General features: G+C 38.4%; 1 protein-coding gene across 2 annotated transcripts in view; it reads right to left on the reverse strand.

Annotated features, from left to right (window-relative positions):
- Nucleotides 1–18,584, reverse strand: part of DNAH8 (dynein axonemal heavy chain 8) — a 317,698-nt gene that overhangs the window by 106,263 nt on the left and 192,851 nt on the right. For both annotated transcript variants that reach the window (XM_078000047.1, XM_028847604.2), the window contains 11 exons: nucleotides 18,163–18,316; nucleotides 16,449–16,613; nucleotides 14,825–15,051; nucleotides 12,523–12,641; nucleotides 10,182–10,285; nucleotides 8,733–8,909; nucleotides 6,673–6,840; nucleotides 5,942–6,157; nucleotides 2,261–2,398; nucleotides 998–1,125; nucleotides 13–184 (listed from right to left, as the gene is read on the reverse strand). In XM_078000047.1, the coding sequence (XP_077856173.1) occupies nucleotides 13–184; nucleotides 998–1,125; nucleotides 2,261–2,398; nucleotides 5,942–6,157; nucleotides 6,673–6,840; nucleotides 8,733–8,909; nucleotides 10,182–10,285; nucleotides 12,523–12,641; nucleotides 14,825–15,051; nucleotides 16,449–16,613; nucleotides 18,163–18,316 (1,768 nt within the window). The remainder of the gene's footprint in view (nucleotides 1–12; nucleotides 185–997; nucleotides 1,126–2,260; nucleotides 2,399–5,941; nucleotides 6,158–6,672; nucleotides 6,841–8,732; nucleotides 8,910–10,181; nucleotides 10,286–12,522; nucleotides 12,642–14,824; nucleotides 15,052–16,448; nucleotides 16,614–18,162; nucleotides 18,317–18,584) is intronic.

Raw genomic sequence — 18,584 nt, forward strand, 5'->3', positions numbered from 1 at the left:
AGTAAAACTTACGGTTGGAGGATCCACCAACATTGAAATAAGATTCAGGTTTTCTGTGAAAGGAATTCTCCGTGCTCTCAACTCCATTTCCCATTGATCTTTAAGCAAATAGTTCCTAAATATCTGATTGAAAGGACCAAGGTAGGAAAGGAATCCCGTGCACAGCAGAATATCACCTACAAGTCTGTGAAGAAAAAACACACAGCCCCCTCCCCAAAGTGAGTCACCTGACATGTTTTAAGCTCTTTCGCTAAGTTGTTTGAGAGGTCACAGTTTTGCTCTGTTACTGGGGGAAATCCTTCTTTGCCCCTGCTTAATGCTTGGTAGCCAGGTATGGAAAAGACCATGCAAAGTGGAGCCCAAAACCCAAAAGTGGGTGGGAGTAGCCACATGTGGGGTGGTCAGGAAGCAAGAAAGAAGGCTTCCTCCCAAAGCCTACAGGTCGTGAGCCTTGGTACTGCGCGGAAAGCATCTTCCCCCATCCTGTCCCTTGGTCTTGTTCAGATTTCAATCTTGTGTTAAGCCATGTTTTCTTTCCCCTCCCTTTTTATTTATTTGTTTGTTTGTTTGTTTATTGCCATCTTCTTGCTCCTCTCTCATTGCGCTCTCTTTTAAGTTTTCTAAGGACACCAATTGACACCAGCAAAACACAGCCTTGCATTTACAACAAACCATTGATCCACACTTCCAAAATCATTGAGGTGAAGCATAGAGAACTGGAGTGAGCATCTAGATGGCCCTGGCAAATCCAAATAATATCAAAAGCACTCTCATACTGAACCACAGCTGAGATGTAAAATATTTCACAAAATCTTCTTCACCCTCTATAGTATTTCACCTAGAGTGCATGATTTAAGTTGTAAGCACTGTCATAGATGACAGGATTCAGACATGAACACATGGAAATGAAGGAGAAAAGCATTTCACCGTGGAAATGGACTTTATGTTCTCTAATGTCACAAAGAAAGAGTGACTGTGAAGAGACCCAGATTCGCACCTATTAATCTGAGCTTTGAATTCTTTACTTTGCTGGGTCCATCGGATTTTTTCTCCACTCAGCCCATCGATGAGAGTGGAGGCGGCCTGCATCTTTTTCCGGCACATATCAGCATCATTAAGCAAATCCTGCAGCCATAATGGGAGAATGTCTCAAAAACACTTTTCTAAGTGCTTAACACAAACATCCATTATATTCACACATAAAAATACACGAGGGAATTTCTTAATTTGCAAAATAATATAACCTAAAAATACAGTGTGCATGAAACTTCACATATTAAATTTTGATCATTCATAATATAGTGATTTTACCTTACGAAATTTCAAGGAAAGCAATTTTGTAAGACAGAATCCAAATCACATAATTTATCTTTTAGTCAGATAAATTAAAATAGTATTTCTATTGAACATTTTCAAAACAGAATCAAATCAATAAGATTTGCCCTTTCGACGTCTTGGATGCAGTAATAATCCTGAGTTCTTTGCCATTTACAAAGTATTTTCTCCTGGAAAAATCCCAGACAACAGTAGCATGCAGCAGCTGGCTTGGACCAACTCATAAGAGCCAACTGTTAAATTTTTAGAGTATTTGTGAGCTGGTGCTAAACACAGCCTTTATTAAAAATTAAACTATGTAAGCTTACAATTTAAAAATTATATTAAAAGCAAAAGTAATAAATAACAAAAGCTTACTTCCTAATCATTTAAATGTTAATATTATCTATGCTCTTGACGTTAAGGCTGTTGTATCTGGATGGTGGAAATAGTATGCAATGGTGTACTGCCATGCACCTTTTCCCAAATGCTCAGTGATGTTACATTGGTAGTTTAGAATTGCCAGTGATGGGAGTATTTCCACCACAGAAATCAGCAAATATTACAAATCTGGGCTTTCCTGTCCCCGCACGGCACACTAGACTGTTAAACATTTACTAGACCGCCATTGCTTACATCCTATCCCAAGAGGTCATATCAGGATCCCCATTTTACAAACAGAGCTAGGTAGATTGCCCCAAACCACACAATTAACAAATGTCTGAGCTGCATCTCAAACCCAGTTTTCTAACCCTCAAATCAGTGATGGTACAGCTTGATCAGTGAAAACACACACAAAAAAATTTTGAGCACCAAAGATCCAAAACAGATAGGCATGCTGGCCAGTATTTTGTCATCACAACCATTTGCCTGACTTCCAAATACAGCATGCTCTTGTATAAAGTTTCAGTACACCATTTTGGGGATTTTGTATATTTAATCTCACCATTTTCTCATTCATTGCTGCATCAAATTTTGCCTGTACTTTATCCAGCTCAGCTTGCTTCTCATCCAGCAGGGCTTGTGCCTTCCCTAACTCAGCATTAGCAACTGCTAATCGGCCTTCCTGCTTGGCCAGGTTGGCCTGAAAAGAAGACATGGTTAGTGTATTAGCTGCACAAAACAGTCATGATTGTAATTGGTAGATAACACAAATCACATAATTTCTGCACTACATGGGACTTTCGAGCTCATCTGTTTCAGTGTCTTCGGCTGGGAAAGCAGAGAGTCTTGGAGGGTATTTCATTACTTTTAAATTTTTAATTACTGGCCCGGTACGGTGGCTCATGCCTGTAATCCCAGAACTCTGGGAGGCTGAAGATCACTTGAGCCCAGTTCAAGACCAGCCTGGGCAAAACAGGGAGATCTTGTTTCCACAGAAAAATAGAAAAATTAGCTGGGTATGGTGGCATGCACCTGTAGTCCAAGCTACTCTGGAGGCTGAAGCAGGAGGATCGCTTGGGCCCCGGAGGTCAAGGCTGCAGTGACCTGTGATCGCAACACTGCACTCTAGCCTGGGTGACAGAGTGAGACCCTGTCTCAAAAAAAAATTTTTTTAATTATTAATGTTTAATAAGAAAACATGGAAAATGCAACAATGTATAGGAAGGAGAACAAAAGTTACCCCGATTTTACTCAGACATAACCTGTGAGTGTTGTGTTAGGAAGTTGGTAATTGGCATTTTGATTTTTTTTATTTCATTTCGTTTTATGAAGGTCCCAAGTCCATCATGAACATTAGTTATGTGACTGCATGATATTCTACACGTTGGATGTATCACAATTAACCTTTTTCCTACTCGTATACACTTCTCCACCCCCCATTTTTAGTTATTACAAATAATGTTGTGAGTATCGGATATGTAAACATATCAAAGATTCTGCATGTTAAAATACTGTAACAGTAGTTTTTCATATTTTTCTAAGTCCTACAATGCGGTAATGAATCTGCTTCTTGTAAATTTAAAATAATCAGTAAAGTAATCTAGGCCCAAAGCCTTCTGGGGTAGAAGTTCTTTGATACCTTTCTTATTTTTGTTCTCAATGTTTGTTTGAATTTATCTCCTTTTCCCATAACATTTTTATTTCATTTAGATTTTCTACTATATTGACATACAACTATGCAATATTTGTAGCCTGGCACAGTGGCTCACACCTATAATCCTAGCAGTTTGGGAGGCTGAGGGAGGAGGATTGCTTAATCCCAGGAATTCAAGGCTACAGTAAGCTATGATTGCACCACTGCACTCCAGCCTGGGGGCCAGAACGAAACTCTGTCTCTTAAAAAAAAATTGCTTTATAATTATTTGAATCTTCACATCTAGAATTATGAGGATTTATCTTTCTATTTTCATTTGTTTTTATTTTCTTCTTGATTAGATTTTCCTGGAATATTTCTTACAGTTTTGTTTTTGTAAAGCATAGGTTCTTAGATTTGCTCATTAATGCCAGCCGGGAGTGGTGGCTCACACCTGTAATCCCAAAATGAATGGCCGGGCGGGGCACGGTGGCTCACGCCTGTAATCCCAGCACTTTGGGAGGCCGAGGCGGGTGGATCACGAGGTCAGGAGATCGAGACCATCCTGGCTAACACGGTGATATCCCGTCTCTAATAAAAATACAAAAAAATTAGCTGGGCATGGTGGCAGGCGCCTGCAGTCCCAGCTACTTGGGAGGCTGAGGCAGGAGAATGGCGTGAACCTGGGAGGCGGAGCTTGCAGTGAGCCGAGATCACACCACTGCACTCCAGCCTGGATGATAGAGCAAGATACAGTCTCAAAAAAAAAAAAAAAGATTTGCTCATTAATTCTGCTGCTTTTCTCTTCTCTAATTTTTAATGTTATTTTTATTAGCTCTATTCTGCTTTCCTTAAATTTCGTGTGTATGTATGCTTATGAGTGAGTATATACTTTAACTCTTAAGTGGAATGTTTAGTTTCTTTGATGCATGTAAGGGCTAAGAATGTACCATTTTGGCCATATCACAGAAGCTTTGGTAACTCACTTATTTTCATTATGTACTAATTAGGAATGACTGACTTCATTTTAATGTAAACTTTCCAGTATTATTGCTTATAATCAGAGAATGAGACCCCAGGATTTTTTGCTTTCAGGAATTTAATCGAGGTCCTCTTTTACCATTGAATATAATTAATTCTTATAAATGTTTCTTGTACTCTAGAAATAATTTCATATTCTTTGTTTATATTGGAGAAAGTTCAAAGTAGTTATTCAACCTGAAAAATAATATCATGTAAAATTTCTATATAATTACTAATTTATGCCTACTCAGGATTGCCTCTATAATTTACAGGGCCCAGTGCAAAATGAAAAATGTGGGGCCCCTTGTTAAAAAAAATTATTAAGAATCTGAAGATGGCAACAGCAGAGCATTAACACAAGGCCCTGTGTGCACACCCAAGAAGCTGGCCCTATGCCTACCAGGAGTAGCCGCAATCTCAAATTACAATATTATTTTTGTTAATTTGATAGCATGTGCCACAATCTCAAATTACAGTATATTTGTTAATTTCCACTGAAAATACTAATGGATTTGCTTTCTATGATTTGATGCTATTTTATTTATTGCATAACACATTATTTTAATTGTCTTCACTATGGATCATAATTTTTATCAACAAAGAATAGCTCTTTTCTGATGTGTGTGTGTTTTGTTTTTTTCTTGAATTCTACATTTATTGTAAGATTTCTCCCTTGGTATCTTTTTGTTGGGGTGTTTTTTTTTTCATATTTTTCCTATCATTTCTCTTTGTTGAAACTTTTTATTTTAAATTGATTTTCTATTTTTCTCGAAGTTCCTCATGCACAGGTTTTAAAGAGGCAGCCATTTCTCTAAAGCTTATTATGAAAAACAGTAACCCCCTGTCCACCGACTCATCATTATCCATTCCACAGAGCAACCACTCACAATACTTTCAGCTTTGTGGGGGTAGGGGATGGAGACAGGGCCCTGGAGGCAGTGTGTATCTGACTGACACATTTCACGAATCCTTGCACTCCTAAGAATCTCTTTCTGTTCCCTCATACATGAAGACCAGCTTTGCCCATTATTGAGTGCTTGGACCCCAGCATTTTCCTCCTCAAAACGCCGCATATGTGTTTCCATTATCTTCTAGTGTTTAGGGTTATGGGAAATCTGCAACATCTTGATTTGTCTTTTGTGAACAACCTTTTAGGTTTTGTTTGCTTCTTCGATTGCATTTAAGGTTCTCCTCCTGTCTTGGAAATTTAAAACATTTCTAGTGTCAAGTCTAATTTTTATAAGTTTTGTTTGAAATACAGTCATCAAATTCAACCTCCAAACCTAATCTCCAAACTTCAAAGAAATGGCAAGTTTTTCTTCTTATGACAGCTTGATTATTATTCCCAAGAAACTCATTTCCTGTGTAAGTTAACACATTGGTTTCAGTCACTCGCCTGCATTGTCAAGAAGCATGTAACAGACATAAAAAGAAGGAGAAACTTTGAGAGGACACAGGAAAAAAGACAAATTTGGTAACAGGGACATCTACCTTTATCTAAACTACACATTTTCTTTTAATAGCAGTAATACTGATAATTGATTTTATGAAACATTGATTTACTGGGAGAAGGAAGGAAACTTTTACCTTCAGAGGCAACACTTCTCTATTGATGCCATAAAATATTGCCATAGCAAGTGTCCAAGACAGGAGACCAGCCACATTCCCACAGACTTTTTTGGCACTTTCAAAAGTATAATCATCCATATTAAAATATGGCTGTAGTAGCTCAACAGTCTCTTCATTTATAGTGTCCTTAGGGAACTGCTGAAGGCTCCACAGGAATCCTGTTGCACTCATCAACTGAAAAATAGTATTATAACCTGTAAGTTCTGGAAGAAAATAAATACTTTCTTCCTGAGTTAATATGTACTTCTAAATTGAATTTTCTCCAAGAAGTAGATTTGCTCTAAATATACAAATTGAGACTATTGGCAGTAGCCAACCTAAATCTGTAAATCACAAATTGTCTTCTGGATTCCACGTGAAAAGAGTAAAGAAGAAAAGCTATGTAAGTTTTCTTTCTGGTAAGTGCATGTGAATGCCACCAACCACACAAGCCCCGTTTTGAAGATTGGGCTGGGTTGACACCAAGGCTGTGCCAATACTAGCCACCGGTTCTGGACAGATGTCATAAAAAGAAGGCATTCAGCTTTAAATCTATCCCCCTTTACATTTTATGTGATGCAGTTTAAGATAAACTTTTCAATACACAATGATCAATTATTGTCTGCCAGTTTGTCTGGTCTATATTGAGTGTCCCAGGCTGAGGATGCCTGATGCAGCTCATAGGATTGACAAAGATAGACTTGACTTACCTTTAATGACTCTCCCCATGATGGCTTGCAGCAAGGTTTTTCTGGATCCATAGTAACAGGGTCAATTTTCTTTTGAAATAGTAACAGAACACAGTCCATGATTCTCATAATAAGATGTGGTGGTTTTGCAAGTTTCCTGACTGTGGCAATATCATTTGGCTTGATAGTCTGTATTTGGGATTAGGGATCGATATTTTGTTTGTTGAGTGGTATTAATAGCTACACAGAAATCTAATACTTTTAAATAATTAAGATAGAAAACTTTAAAGCATATTTTCTCTCCAGTTCCAAGATTTTTGCTTAGTGGCTCTTTCATTGTTATTTTGGTATTTCTGTTTGTTTATTTGTATGTATTCTTTTTTTCCCTTTTGCTCCCAATGAATTGGTTTAAAATATCACTACCAGGCATTGCCATCACAGACCTCTGTTAATAAGTCCCATTGATATGTAACATTTAGATAACTTGCATCTTCAAAGCACAGGGTCTATATTAGCTGTGGATATTAAGAGAGGATACAAAGCCCTGAATATCAGAAACCTCACCTTCAGCCTTCATTTTGAGGGCTTCCCTGTCTATAGCAGGGGGAGGAATTAGAAGGAGACAAGAGAAGTTACTGTAATACATGGCTCATAAAAATATTTTTGAAAAGTTCTATCCATTGCCTGGGTTTGGATTAAGACATTGCCTGACCATCAAGGCAAAAACTGGGAGACCATATGATCAATAACATGTTCTAAGACTCCTTTGGTTCGGTGATCTCTCCCTTTTGTACGTTATAGTAAGACCCATAAAGGAAGTAGGGGTGCAGAACGTGTCCTGGTCATTGTTAACATTTTATTAAATTATTATCACAGATTTATTTGTTCATTTAACAATTGCAGGCATTCTCCCATATAAAACAAAACAAACAAAAATAGTCTTGTCCTCATAACCTCCTGAAAAATGGCAAAGAAAATACAATTAACCTACATAAGGATTTCTGCCATGACAGAAGCATGTGAGTGACACGAAAACAAAGAAAGGCCTTGAAGAAGAACTGAAAACTTTCTAGGAGGAGTGAGGTCTGGGCCCAGATTTGAAGATTGACTCTAATTAGGCAATGAAAGTTAGGAAAAGCATTCCCGGCAGAGGTGGAGGCACGTTTAAAGGTAACAGACCCTGACCATTCTTTCAGAATCCTATATATTTTTCTGTATGACTGGATCGCATTGTGTGTAGGGACAAAATGACAAGATATACAAGTTCAAGAGATAGACAGGAGCCAGGTCGTCAGCAGGAACAGAAGCACTAATATTTATTGAGCACTTTCTATGTACCTAGCACTTTGTATTAATTACTTTTAATGCTCGCATTGATTCTTTAAGGATCAATGAGATATTATAATCCCCACAGATACCCAAGAAAGTTAAGTAAATTTACTCCAGATCATATATACGTACATACATACATATATGTGTGTGTATTAGCAGTGTGTATGTATATACACGTGTGTATATAAGTGTGTATATATCCATATATATGTACGTGTGTGTATATATACGTGTATGTATATACACCTGTGTATATAACCATATATGTGCATGTGTATATATATGTGTGTGTGTGTGTGTATTATACATAGAGGTTGAATGCAGAGGTCTTCCAAAGCTGTGCACCTTTTGCCTCACAGCTGTGAATGCCTAGCTCAGGACTTTATCCTAAGAGCAGTGGGAACCACAGGAAGATTTTAAAAGGGGGCGTGACATAATCTGGAAGGGATGGTGGAAAAACTGAGCAGGTTCTCTGTGTAATCTGAATTTCTCATAGTTTAGGCCACTAACCACTAGCATTATTTCTCAGTTCTCATGGAAGGCCAATTTGTGGGATGAAAATAATATAAAAGGTGAGGACTTTAAAAAAATTAAAACTTAGAAAACTGAATTGACACATTTGTTTCCAGACTCAGAGATTATCAATCACATTAAGAATTCAATTCAGTTTTCTGATGAGTTAATTTCATGTAATGAAACATGATGCCTTCTAGGACTTGTGTTGGAAGGGGTAACAATGCACTGCTCACATTCAGGGCTGCTTCTGCTTCTTCCAATGCAGGTTTAGCTGCCTCGAGCTTGCTTTCAGCTTTTACTTTTTCACTATCAATTTCATCCACAATTTTTTGGGCTTTGTCTTTTACCTCCTGTACTTCATTTTTAATTTTGGCTGAAGCCTGAGCGCTTACTGTGACTTCTGCTAATACCTGTTAAGTTGAGCAAACACATGAAAGCAAATAGAAATCTTTCAAGCAAAATTTATAGATTTGAATAGTGAGCAAATGTTTATTCAACATAATATAAAACACAAATAAGAACAAATTTATTTCCTATCTAAATTGTCTATATTTTAAGGTGTATTAAAGTAAATTCCTTTGAGCAGTTCCTCGCAGTTTTCCATTTTCTAAGCTTTCCTTAGGCTTAGAATATATATAAATAAATATTTAAAGCTTTCAGAAGAAATAGTATTTTCACTCTACAAATTTCTAGAAAATTAAAACAATTCAAGAAAGTATCACAGAATAAGGGCAAAAACCCCTATTAAGCCTTGTATAATAACAATAGAAGTAGCTAATGTTTACTGAGTGCTTACCACATATGCCAGGACTATGTGTAAGTGCCTCCCCTATGTTAGTTCACTCATTTCAGTAACTGGCGAGGATCAAGACTGAAGTATTTATTCTCAGCTGACTCTTGGTGACTGGAAGCTGAAAATCTGAGACTAGAAGGCTGTATAATAGATTTTAAAAAGGCAGCACATAGTCCGGGCACTGTGGCTCACGCCTGTAATCCCAGCACTTTGGGAGGCCGAGGCAGGCGGATCACAAAGTCAAGAAATCGAGACCATCCTGGCCAACATGGTGAAACCCCGTCTCTACTAAAAATACAAAAATGAGGCAGGAAAATCGCTTGAACCCGGGAGGTGGAGGTTGCAGTGAGCTGAGATTGTGCCACTGCACTCCAGCCTGGACAACAGAGCAAGACTCCATCTCAAAAAAAAAAAAAGAGAAAAAGCAGCACACACATATACCTATCTCCTTGAAAGGAGTATGGATTTTTCCACTTTCTTTTTTTTAAAAAAAAGAAACTCCACCAACTCTTCCTCTTTATTCTTTGCCCTCCTTGACACATATAAGTGAGATTTGGGCCATCCCAGAAACCTGGAACATACAGGGACCTTAAACAGAAGACCAAATATAACTCATAGTCAAGCAGAAATTTCATAAACAGATGAAAAAGAATAAGAGAGAGAGACAGAGTGAGAGAAGAAATAATAGTCTTAGGCCAAGTAGCAAAATTAATAGTTCAGATATACGCTGGTATAAGTTAAACAAAAATGTCTAAGTCTTTGTGAACACTATCTTACCAGGAATTGTCCATAGATTTATACCCTGCTTGTTGTTTAATACCATTTTAAAATAATGCATTTTAATATGGAAAAATATTCCTCATCAGTGATAAAATAAATGCAAACTCACTTCATCTGCTTTTACGGAAGCCACGGCCAACTCCTTCTCCTTGACTGCAAGATCCTGAGACAGTTTAGCAACAGATTCACTTGCCTCCATTAGTTTATCAAGACCTTTACAAATACACACATATATACTTTTGCTGAGTATAGGTATATGCCTTCATCAAATATTTATTTAATATTTACTATTTATAAGGCACTGTACATGTAATACAACAAACACAAAATTGTAGTTGTAGACAAAAGCTTTAAAAACATACATATCTTAAGAGCAACAATATTGACCATATTTCTGAGTTTCAACAGGAAGGCAAAGAAAACAGCTCTGACCGAAGAATATCACATAGCTACATTTAAGGGAAGGTCACAATGTCCTATTGAATAAGATTAGTTTAGCCAAGATACTTATTTGACAAATTTATACTCTCTTTGGCTTTGTAAACAGTTTTTGCTATCATTTTTTGCCTTTGAATCATATTGCAGCTGAGGTGGCAAATGAGATAGAAAATATATTAACATTTTTGTGGTTCTCTTTGCTATAACTATGAAAATTTACGTAACAGACTTTGCAACTTTTAGCACTGTAGAGAAAAAGAACTGGTTAACTGAATGGCTCATATTCCAATGGGTTCTAGGTAGTGGGATGTTGGTAAATATTTAAATCTGGGTCACTGGGAGAAGGGGAAGCCCTCATTTTATATTGTCCAATTTCTGTAGTGTAAACACTCTCACCAAGGCTGATTTCAAGCTACCAAAAGATTCTCAGTACCACACTGTTATGTAATATTCCTACCACACAGACAGAAGTAAATAACCTCAAGAACATTAATATAAGAAAATAGAGTAGGCTGGGCGTGGTGGCTCACCCCTGTAATCCCAGCACTTTGGGAGGCCGAGGCGGGTGGATCACCTGAGGTCAGTTTGAAACCAGCCTGGCCAACATGGCAAAACCCTGTCTCTACTAAAAATACAAAATAAGCTGGGCGTGGTGGTGAATGCCTATAATCCCAGCTACTTGGGAGGCTGAAGCAGGAGAATCACTTGAACCTGGGAGGCAGAGGTTGTAGTGAACAGAGATCACGCCATTGCACTCCAGCCTGGGCAACAGAGCAAAACTGTCTCAAAGGAAAAAAAAAAAAAGAGTAAAACTAAGAAGGGATGAGTTTGAGCATTTATTGCCTTTATTTTAAATCCAATTTGTTTAATTGTAAGTATACATGAGTTAATTTTTAATACAAGTTCTTTTTAACAAGCAGATCACAAAATTCCTAAAAATTTAATATTGTGCTCTCAAAAGCCACTATGAGTTGGCTTCAGCACACTACTGATCTAAAGCATCATATAGGAAAGCTGCAAGAAGACGAATCACGAGAAAACCGCAGAAGTCTTCTCACAGTCTTCTCTCATCGCTGACTTCACAGACCTTGGCACTCAGTTATGCTACGTGACTGAGTGGTTTTTGTTTTGTTTTTTTCTTGAGACAGGGTCCCACTCTGTCACCTAGGCTGGAGTGTAGTGGTGCAGTCTCAGCTCACTGCAGCCTTGACTTCCTGGGCTCAAGTGATCCTCCCACCTCAGCCTCCCAAGTAGCTGGGTGTACAGGCAGGCGCCACCACGATGCCTAATTTTTATATTTTTGTAGAGACAGGGTTTCACCATGTTGCCCAGGCTGCTCTAGAACTTCTGGGCTCAAGTGATCCGCTCGCCTATGGCCTCTCAAAGTGCTGGAATTAGAGGCGAGAGCCACCACACCCAGCCCCTCAAGTTTTATTTAGAACTTGAAAAATAAGAACTAAAGTGCTTTAGATTGTTTGGGCCACATGCTTTCTGGACATATAATCTGTTCCAATGTTTACTTTTGCTAGTTATACTACATATACCAGACACTTGGAAAACTCTTGCTTAGGTACACAATCTCTTTTTGTTTTTATTTGTTTTTGTTTCTATTTTGCCTTTTTCTTTATTAGAAATGTAGGGAACATTAACATGGCAATGTTTATACAAATCAAGGCAAATCAAAGTGAAACCAAAAACTGAAATTGTTGTTCATTCCCAAACGCTGGCTTGTCCCCATCTGCCAAGAATGGCTCAGTGACTCAGCACAGGGAACCCAGAGTTGAAAGAGCCAGGAGAAACGGTTCTACAGAGAAAATGGGCCACTTCTGTTTAGATTTTCTTCTGTTCAGAGTTTCCTGACAGGTCAAAAAACCCTCAAGGGCATCCTTTAAAATTGTCTACTACAAACAAAGTGAGTATTTCATTTTCAAACAAAATGTCCACCAAACAAAATAATGAGATCCCTATCAAACAAACCCTATTTCCATTCCATCCCATTCCATTCCTCTTACCAATATTCATACGTTCAGCTTGTTCATTAATGAATTTCACCTTTTCAGCATAAATGTTTTTATAACCATTTATAAATGAGAGGTACGATTTGGGAGTCACATGTGCTCTTCGGCGGTATCTGAAAACAGAACGTTAAAAGGACCATTTCAATCACTGTGGGTACACCCATAAAATGACACCTTTCCCAAGGGAAATCTGTGATCCTGTAGAGTGATTCACTAGCAGGAAGACAGGATTTGAGCATGGTTTCCCAGAGGTGAAGTGGAAAGAGGACTAAATCTGTCTGATGTTTTGACCCTGAGAGGGTCTTTGACTTCACCCTTAACTCCAACTCTGTTTCCTCATCTGGAAAACTGAGAAAAGAACGTCTGCTCTACTTCTCCCAGAATTTTGTGAAGATCAAACAAAATCGCATATATGAACACCCTATGTGAAAGTTGGTGTCAACAGTGCAAAACTTTAAGGTTCTGGACAAATATTAGGGATAAGTGGTTGAAATGAATTTGTGGTGTGATCCATTTTCATTCAAGTGATATTTGCTACAGTCTCTTCACTGCTGGATCAGCTGGGTGGGTTTACAGAAGCAAAAACCAATGTCTCCCCAGTTCACTGGATTGGCCTTGAAATCAAGGCAACCGCACTTGATCCAAATGTCCACTTTATTGTGGGCTTTATTACAAAAGGTATAATTTTATACAGAAGAAGCTCAAGTGAAAAAAGAGCTCTTCATGTACTATAAAATTATTTAACCTTTTATATTAATTTAAACTTTTGTAGTTTTGAAGATTTTTAATGTTTTTAAGTTTTTTTTAAAGATCTTGGGCATATATGTGACTATCATTAAAGTGTTATAAAAATATTACATTCAGAATAAAGTTCAACAACCTAAGAACATATAAAAAAAATTGAAAAATATACCCAAATTTTCAAGGTAAAGAAACAGATTTTTGTAGCTGCACAAAGGTAAAAGTTTATCTCCACAGATGACATTAGCAGGAGGAGTTCAAATAGAAAGAAAATCTTAACAGTAAGAATTAATACACACTGGCCGGGCGCGGTGGCTCAAGCCTGTAATCCCAGCACTTTGGGAGGCCGAGACGGGTGGATCACGAGGTCAGGAAATCGAGACCATCCTGGCTAACACGGTGAAACCCCATCTCTACTAAAAAACACAAAAAACCAGCCGGGAGAGGTGGCGGGCGCCTGTAGTCCCAGCTACTCGGGAGGCTGAGGCAGAATGGCGTAAACCCAGGAGCTGGAGCTTGCAGTGAGCTGAGATCTGGCCACTGCACTCCAGCCTGGGCAACAGAGCGAGACTCCGTCTCAAAAAAAAAAAAAAAAAAAAGAAAAGAAAAGAATTAATACACACTGATTCGCCAAGAGAATTTGGGAGATATTATCTGGAATTATTTAAAAGGGTGGTCTGGGAATGGTTTTAAGTAAAGAAAAAGGTATGGAATAAACAAACTTTTGTGAAGCAGGAACCTCAAAGAACAGGAATTTCAAAGCAGGAATTTCAAAGAACAGGCATGGAACTTCTCACCAACCTGTTGATAGCAAAGTCAACAAACATTAGAAACACAGAGGGGTTATAAGTCAGCCAGAGAGAATCAATGAGAGTGTTACCCGAACTCTCTATGCAGAAAAGCAGGCATAGCCTTTCTGGGGATCCATGCTGGTCCATTTGTCAGTCTTATACAGTGACTGTCATGCTTTGTGGGGAAAAAAGCTGTGTTTTTGCATAGTTGATACCAGCTTTCACATAATGAACATGTCATTGCTGCTTTTAGTGAGTGGTTTTCCCACAGTCAGTTAATATTTTGTTTCATAGTTATCTGGCATAGAAACATTGGTAAGACTGAGTAATGCAAACAGAAATTCTAAATACTCTCTCAGCATAAGGCAATAAAGAAACATTAGAAACCGTGTACTTCTTTAATCAAAATAAATAATGCATTTGAATAAGAAACTAATTTTAAACAGTGGTGATGAATTAGCTAAGTCATTTTCAAAACAAAATTAAGCAGATGAAATAAAGCAATTCATTAAGTATCTGTTACTTTGAGGTTTGGAGGATAAAAAGGTATTTAAGTGTGGACACTAGTTCGTTTTTAAATCTTGTTTACTTGCCATCTCTTCATACGTGATCACTAGAAAATCAAAGGAAGAAAGATCTAAAAATGCAGCCAGGACCTCATGCTCAATCAATAGGAAGAGTCTTCTGCTGGATGTTACAATGCATTCCTCTTGGGAGTACATGCTGTGGTTCCATAGCAATGCTGCTCATGTAATATCACTTACCTTTGGAAATAACTTTCACAGCTCTCTGAAACCATGTCATGAAACAGGCCCATTGTTTCTACAACTTGTCTTTTAATTTCACTAGAGCAGACAATATTATAGTCTGAAAGGAAGTAGGAGGCCACAGCAATCAGAGCCTCCCTCGGCCAGCGGCTGAACCAGTCCATAGTGCAACCTGATATCAAGCCAGGAAATTTCAAAGAACGGGCACGGAACTTCTCACCAACCTGTTGATAGCAAAGTCAACAAACATTAGAAACACGGAGGGGTTATAAGTCAGCCAGAGAGAGATTTCTGCAGTCTGACCCAACAGAGTGACATCACAAATCTGAAAATGAATCTTCTTGGGCTGCAATCATACATAAATTGAACGTTCCGATGAAGGGAGGAAATACACGCTACACTCTTCCCTGTCCTGGGACTACATCTACATTATTGCATTCAATTCTAGAACTCTCTTTTAAGAGGAAACTGATAAACTAGAACTCTTTGAGAGAGAGGGCCAGGACAGCAAAAGGCGTGGACACTGGGACAAGTGAGAACAGCTGCAGGAACAGATGTTTGGTCTAAAAAAGAAACAACTTAGTCAGCCTTGAGAAAACCTTCTCCAAACAACTGAAAACCTTTACACGGAAGAGGGATTGAGTTCATTGTATAGGGCAGAATTAGAATCAGAAAAGTACAGAGACAAAATTCTATTGATTATAAATAAGAGCCTTTTGGCAATTAGACTATCCTAGAATGAAGCAGGCTGCCTTATAAATTAGTGACAGTCCCCAGAGCAGAGCTGTCAATAGAACTTTAAGTGATAATAAAAATGCTTTATATATATGCATTCCAGTGTGGTAGCTATTAGCCACACAGGACTACTAAGCACTAAGAATGGAGCAAAGCCAGGTGTGGTGGCTCATGCCTGTAATCCCAGCACTTTGGGAGGCCCAGGCGAGTGAATCCCTTGAGTTCAGGAGTTCCAGACCAGCCCAGGCAACATGGCAAAACTCCGTCTCTACAAAAAATACAAAAATTAACTGGGCATGGTGGCACATGCTTGCAGTCCCAGCTACTTGGGAGTCTAAGGTGAGAGGATGGCTTGAGCCTGGGAGGTTGACACTGCAGTGAGCCATGATCATGCCACTGCACTTCAGCCTAGGCAGCAGAGCAAGACCCTGTATCAAAAATAAACCAAATAGTTAAGTAGAAACGGGGCTAATTAATCAAAACTTAAGTAACCATATATGCCTAATGGCTACTATATTGGGTAGCACGATGAGATAGAGATTTTCAAACCTACATCAGGGACATTTTAGTAAACCTGATATGTCTACATGGGAGGTGGAGCTGGACGAGGTTACATCACCAAGTCCCTTACAATTCAAACAACCCATGTCTCTAGGTAATTAATGAAAATTGCAGGTTATGCAATATTTTTTAATAATATGAATATTTTAAATTATACTGGAAATGAGAATTTGGTCAATGGAGATTGTGTGGTACAAAAGTGTTCATTTTAATTCAATGTAAAAATATTAATTTCTAAGATCATTATCTAATCAGAGAAGGTAAACTAAGTATCTTTAAATAAGGAACTCTTTCTATGTAGATATAAATAAAAATAAAAACTCACTGGAGAAAAGCAGAGAACAACATGTAAGTTCTTCCTTGATCTTGAAATGAAGTATTCATACAGATTATCAAAGGTAGGAGGATGGCGAGGCAGTTCCCTCTTCATCACTGAAATCAGACCTTGGGTGATTTCATCCATCTCATCTCGTGCAAACAAATTGGAGATCTTTAAGGAATGGACAAGGAAGTGTTCTGTATTTTAAGAGTTCTCCACAGTCAATTCACTGCCAAAGTCCGGTCCCTTTTTAAATTTGCACGTCACCTTATTTCATATTTTCTTTCAGCATCTCCACTGTCAAATCTGATTTGCCAGAGATTATCAAGACTGCAACTTTTTATTGAGCAGCTCAATCAAGAACTAATTGTGTTTTCTTGTGCTCCAATAGCTATCACCAAAAAGCCATCTCCATCACCACTCAATCACCTCTTTAAGATGTCCAGGGGTGCCCTCTGTACTTTGACTCAGAGTCAGTCTAATCAACTCTGACTCCAAAATACTTAACTAATTTTTGCACCATTAAGCATCTGTATACCATGGTGCAGGGAAGAGTTAACACAGCAGGCTTAATCTTGAGAAGGGTGTGCTTGCAGAGTTGACCCTGGGCTGTTATCAGGGAACTTGGCTTTTGGAATGTCTCCTCCATTAGTAATTGATAAGGTTGTTTTGCAGTGCCAACTAGACTGTTTACAGAAACCTTGTGACGTATGGTAAACATCTATCTGCTTTCCTTCTAGGAATCTGGAACTTTGGTAGTTTTAGCTAGGTAGGAAGTGACTAATGACCAACCCTAAAAAAACCCACTGGACTCCGAATCTCAAGTGGGCTTCCTGAACGGAAACACAGTGCATATGTTACTGCCCTTCATACTGGATGGAGAGGACGTTCTGTATGGCCCCTTGGCAAAAGCATAGGAAGCTGGAACATCAATTCCATGTTCCTGGTACATCAATTACTCTACAAGATGAGTCTTCCTCTCTACTGATCTGGCTCTGCATCCTTACTGTGTTGCCGCAATAAATCTCCACCATGAATATAACTACAAGTTGAGCATCCCTTACTCAAAATGCTTGGGACCACAGTGTTTCAGATTTCAGATTTTTTTCAGATTTTGGAATGTTTGCATTTTACTTACCGGTTGAGCACCCCCAAATTCAAAAATCTGAAATCTAACATGCTCCAATAATGAGTATGTCCTTTGAGCATCACATCAGTGCTCAAAAAGTTTCAGATTTCGGAGCATTTTGGATTCCAGATTTTTGGATTTGAGATGCTTGACCTGTATATGCTGAGTCTGGTGAGTCTTTCTAACAAAGTACTAAAGATGTGAGGGCTCATGGAAGTGCTGATACAAGCGGTTTCGGAAGTGGTGGTGCAGACATCCATTTACAACTAACAGAACTCTTTCAACCATTCTATACTCCTCACTAGTATGTAGATAGACAGATACTTTGCTTCTCCTAAAATAAATTATAAGACCAAAGTGAAGACTGAAGAGACAAGTAAGGAACCATGTTCAAAATTAAACAAAGCATCTGGAGATGGGCAGCATTCATTTCACAGGAACTTCAGAAAATCTACTAAATCTCATACATTAACCATGTCTACAATCAAAAATGTACTAAACAGTCTCACTTTCAAAAGGCTGCTGCTTTTACTATTCCAATATAATTTATATATTTACAGCATGGGCTTTTTCGCTAGTTTTGAAACTTACCTCCCCTGAAGATAGCAAGTTGTTAAGGTATTCTAGAAATGCCTCATCTTTTATTTCATTGTCAGTAAAGATGAAAGTGATGCCTTTTCCATCAGCACCAGCAATTTTGTACAAAGATTTTAAATCATCTGTTAGATTAGTCACATTGTAAGACCTAAGAAGAAAAGTGATAGAAATTTTTAGATTGAAAAATATATAGTCGGCTGGGTGCGGTGGCTCACACCCGTAATCCCAGCACTTTGGGAGGCCAAGGCGGAACATGGTGAAACCCCATCTCCACTAAAAAAATACAAAAAAATTAGCCAGGCGTGTGGTGTGTGCCTGTAATCCCAGCTACTTGGGAGGCTGAGGCAGGAGAATCACCTGAACCCAGGAGGCAGAGGTTACAGTGAGCCGAGATCGCGCCACTGCACTCCAGCCTG

The sequence above is a fragment of the Macaca mulatta genome, chromosome 4 (assembly GCF_049350105.2).
Source record: "Macaca mulatta isolate MMU2019108-1 chromosome 4, T2T-MMU8v2.0, whole genome shotgun sequence".
Taxonomy (NCBI): Eukaryota; Metazoa; Chordata; class Mammalia; order Primates; family Cercopithecidae; genus Macaca; species Macaca mulatta.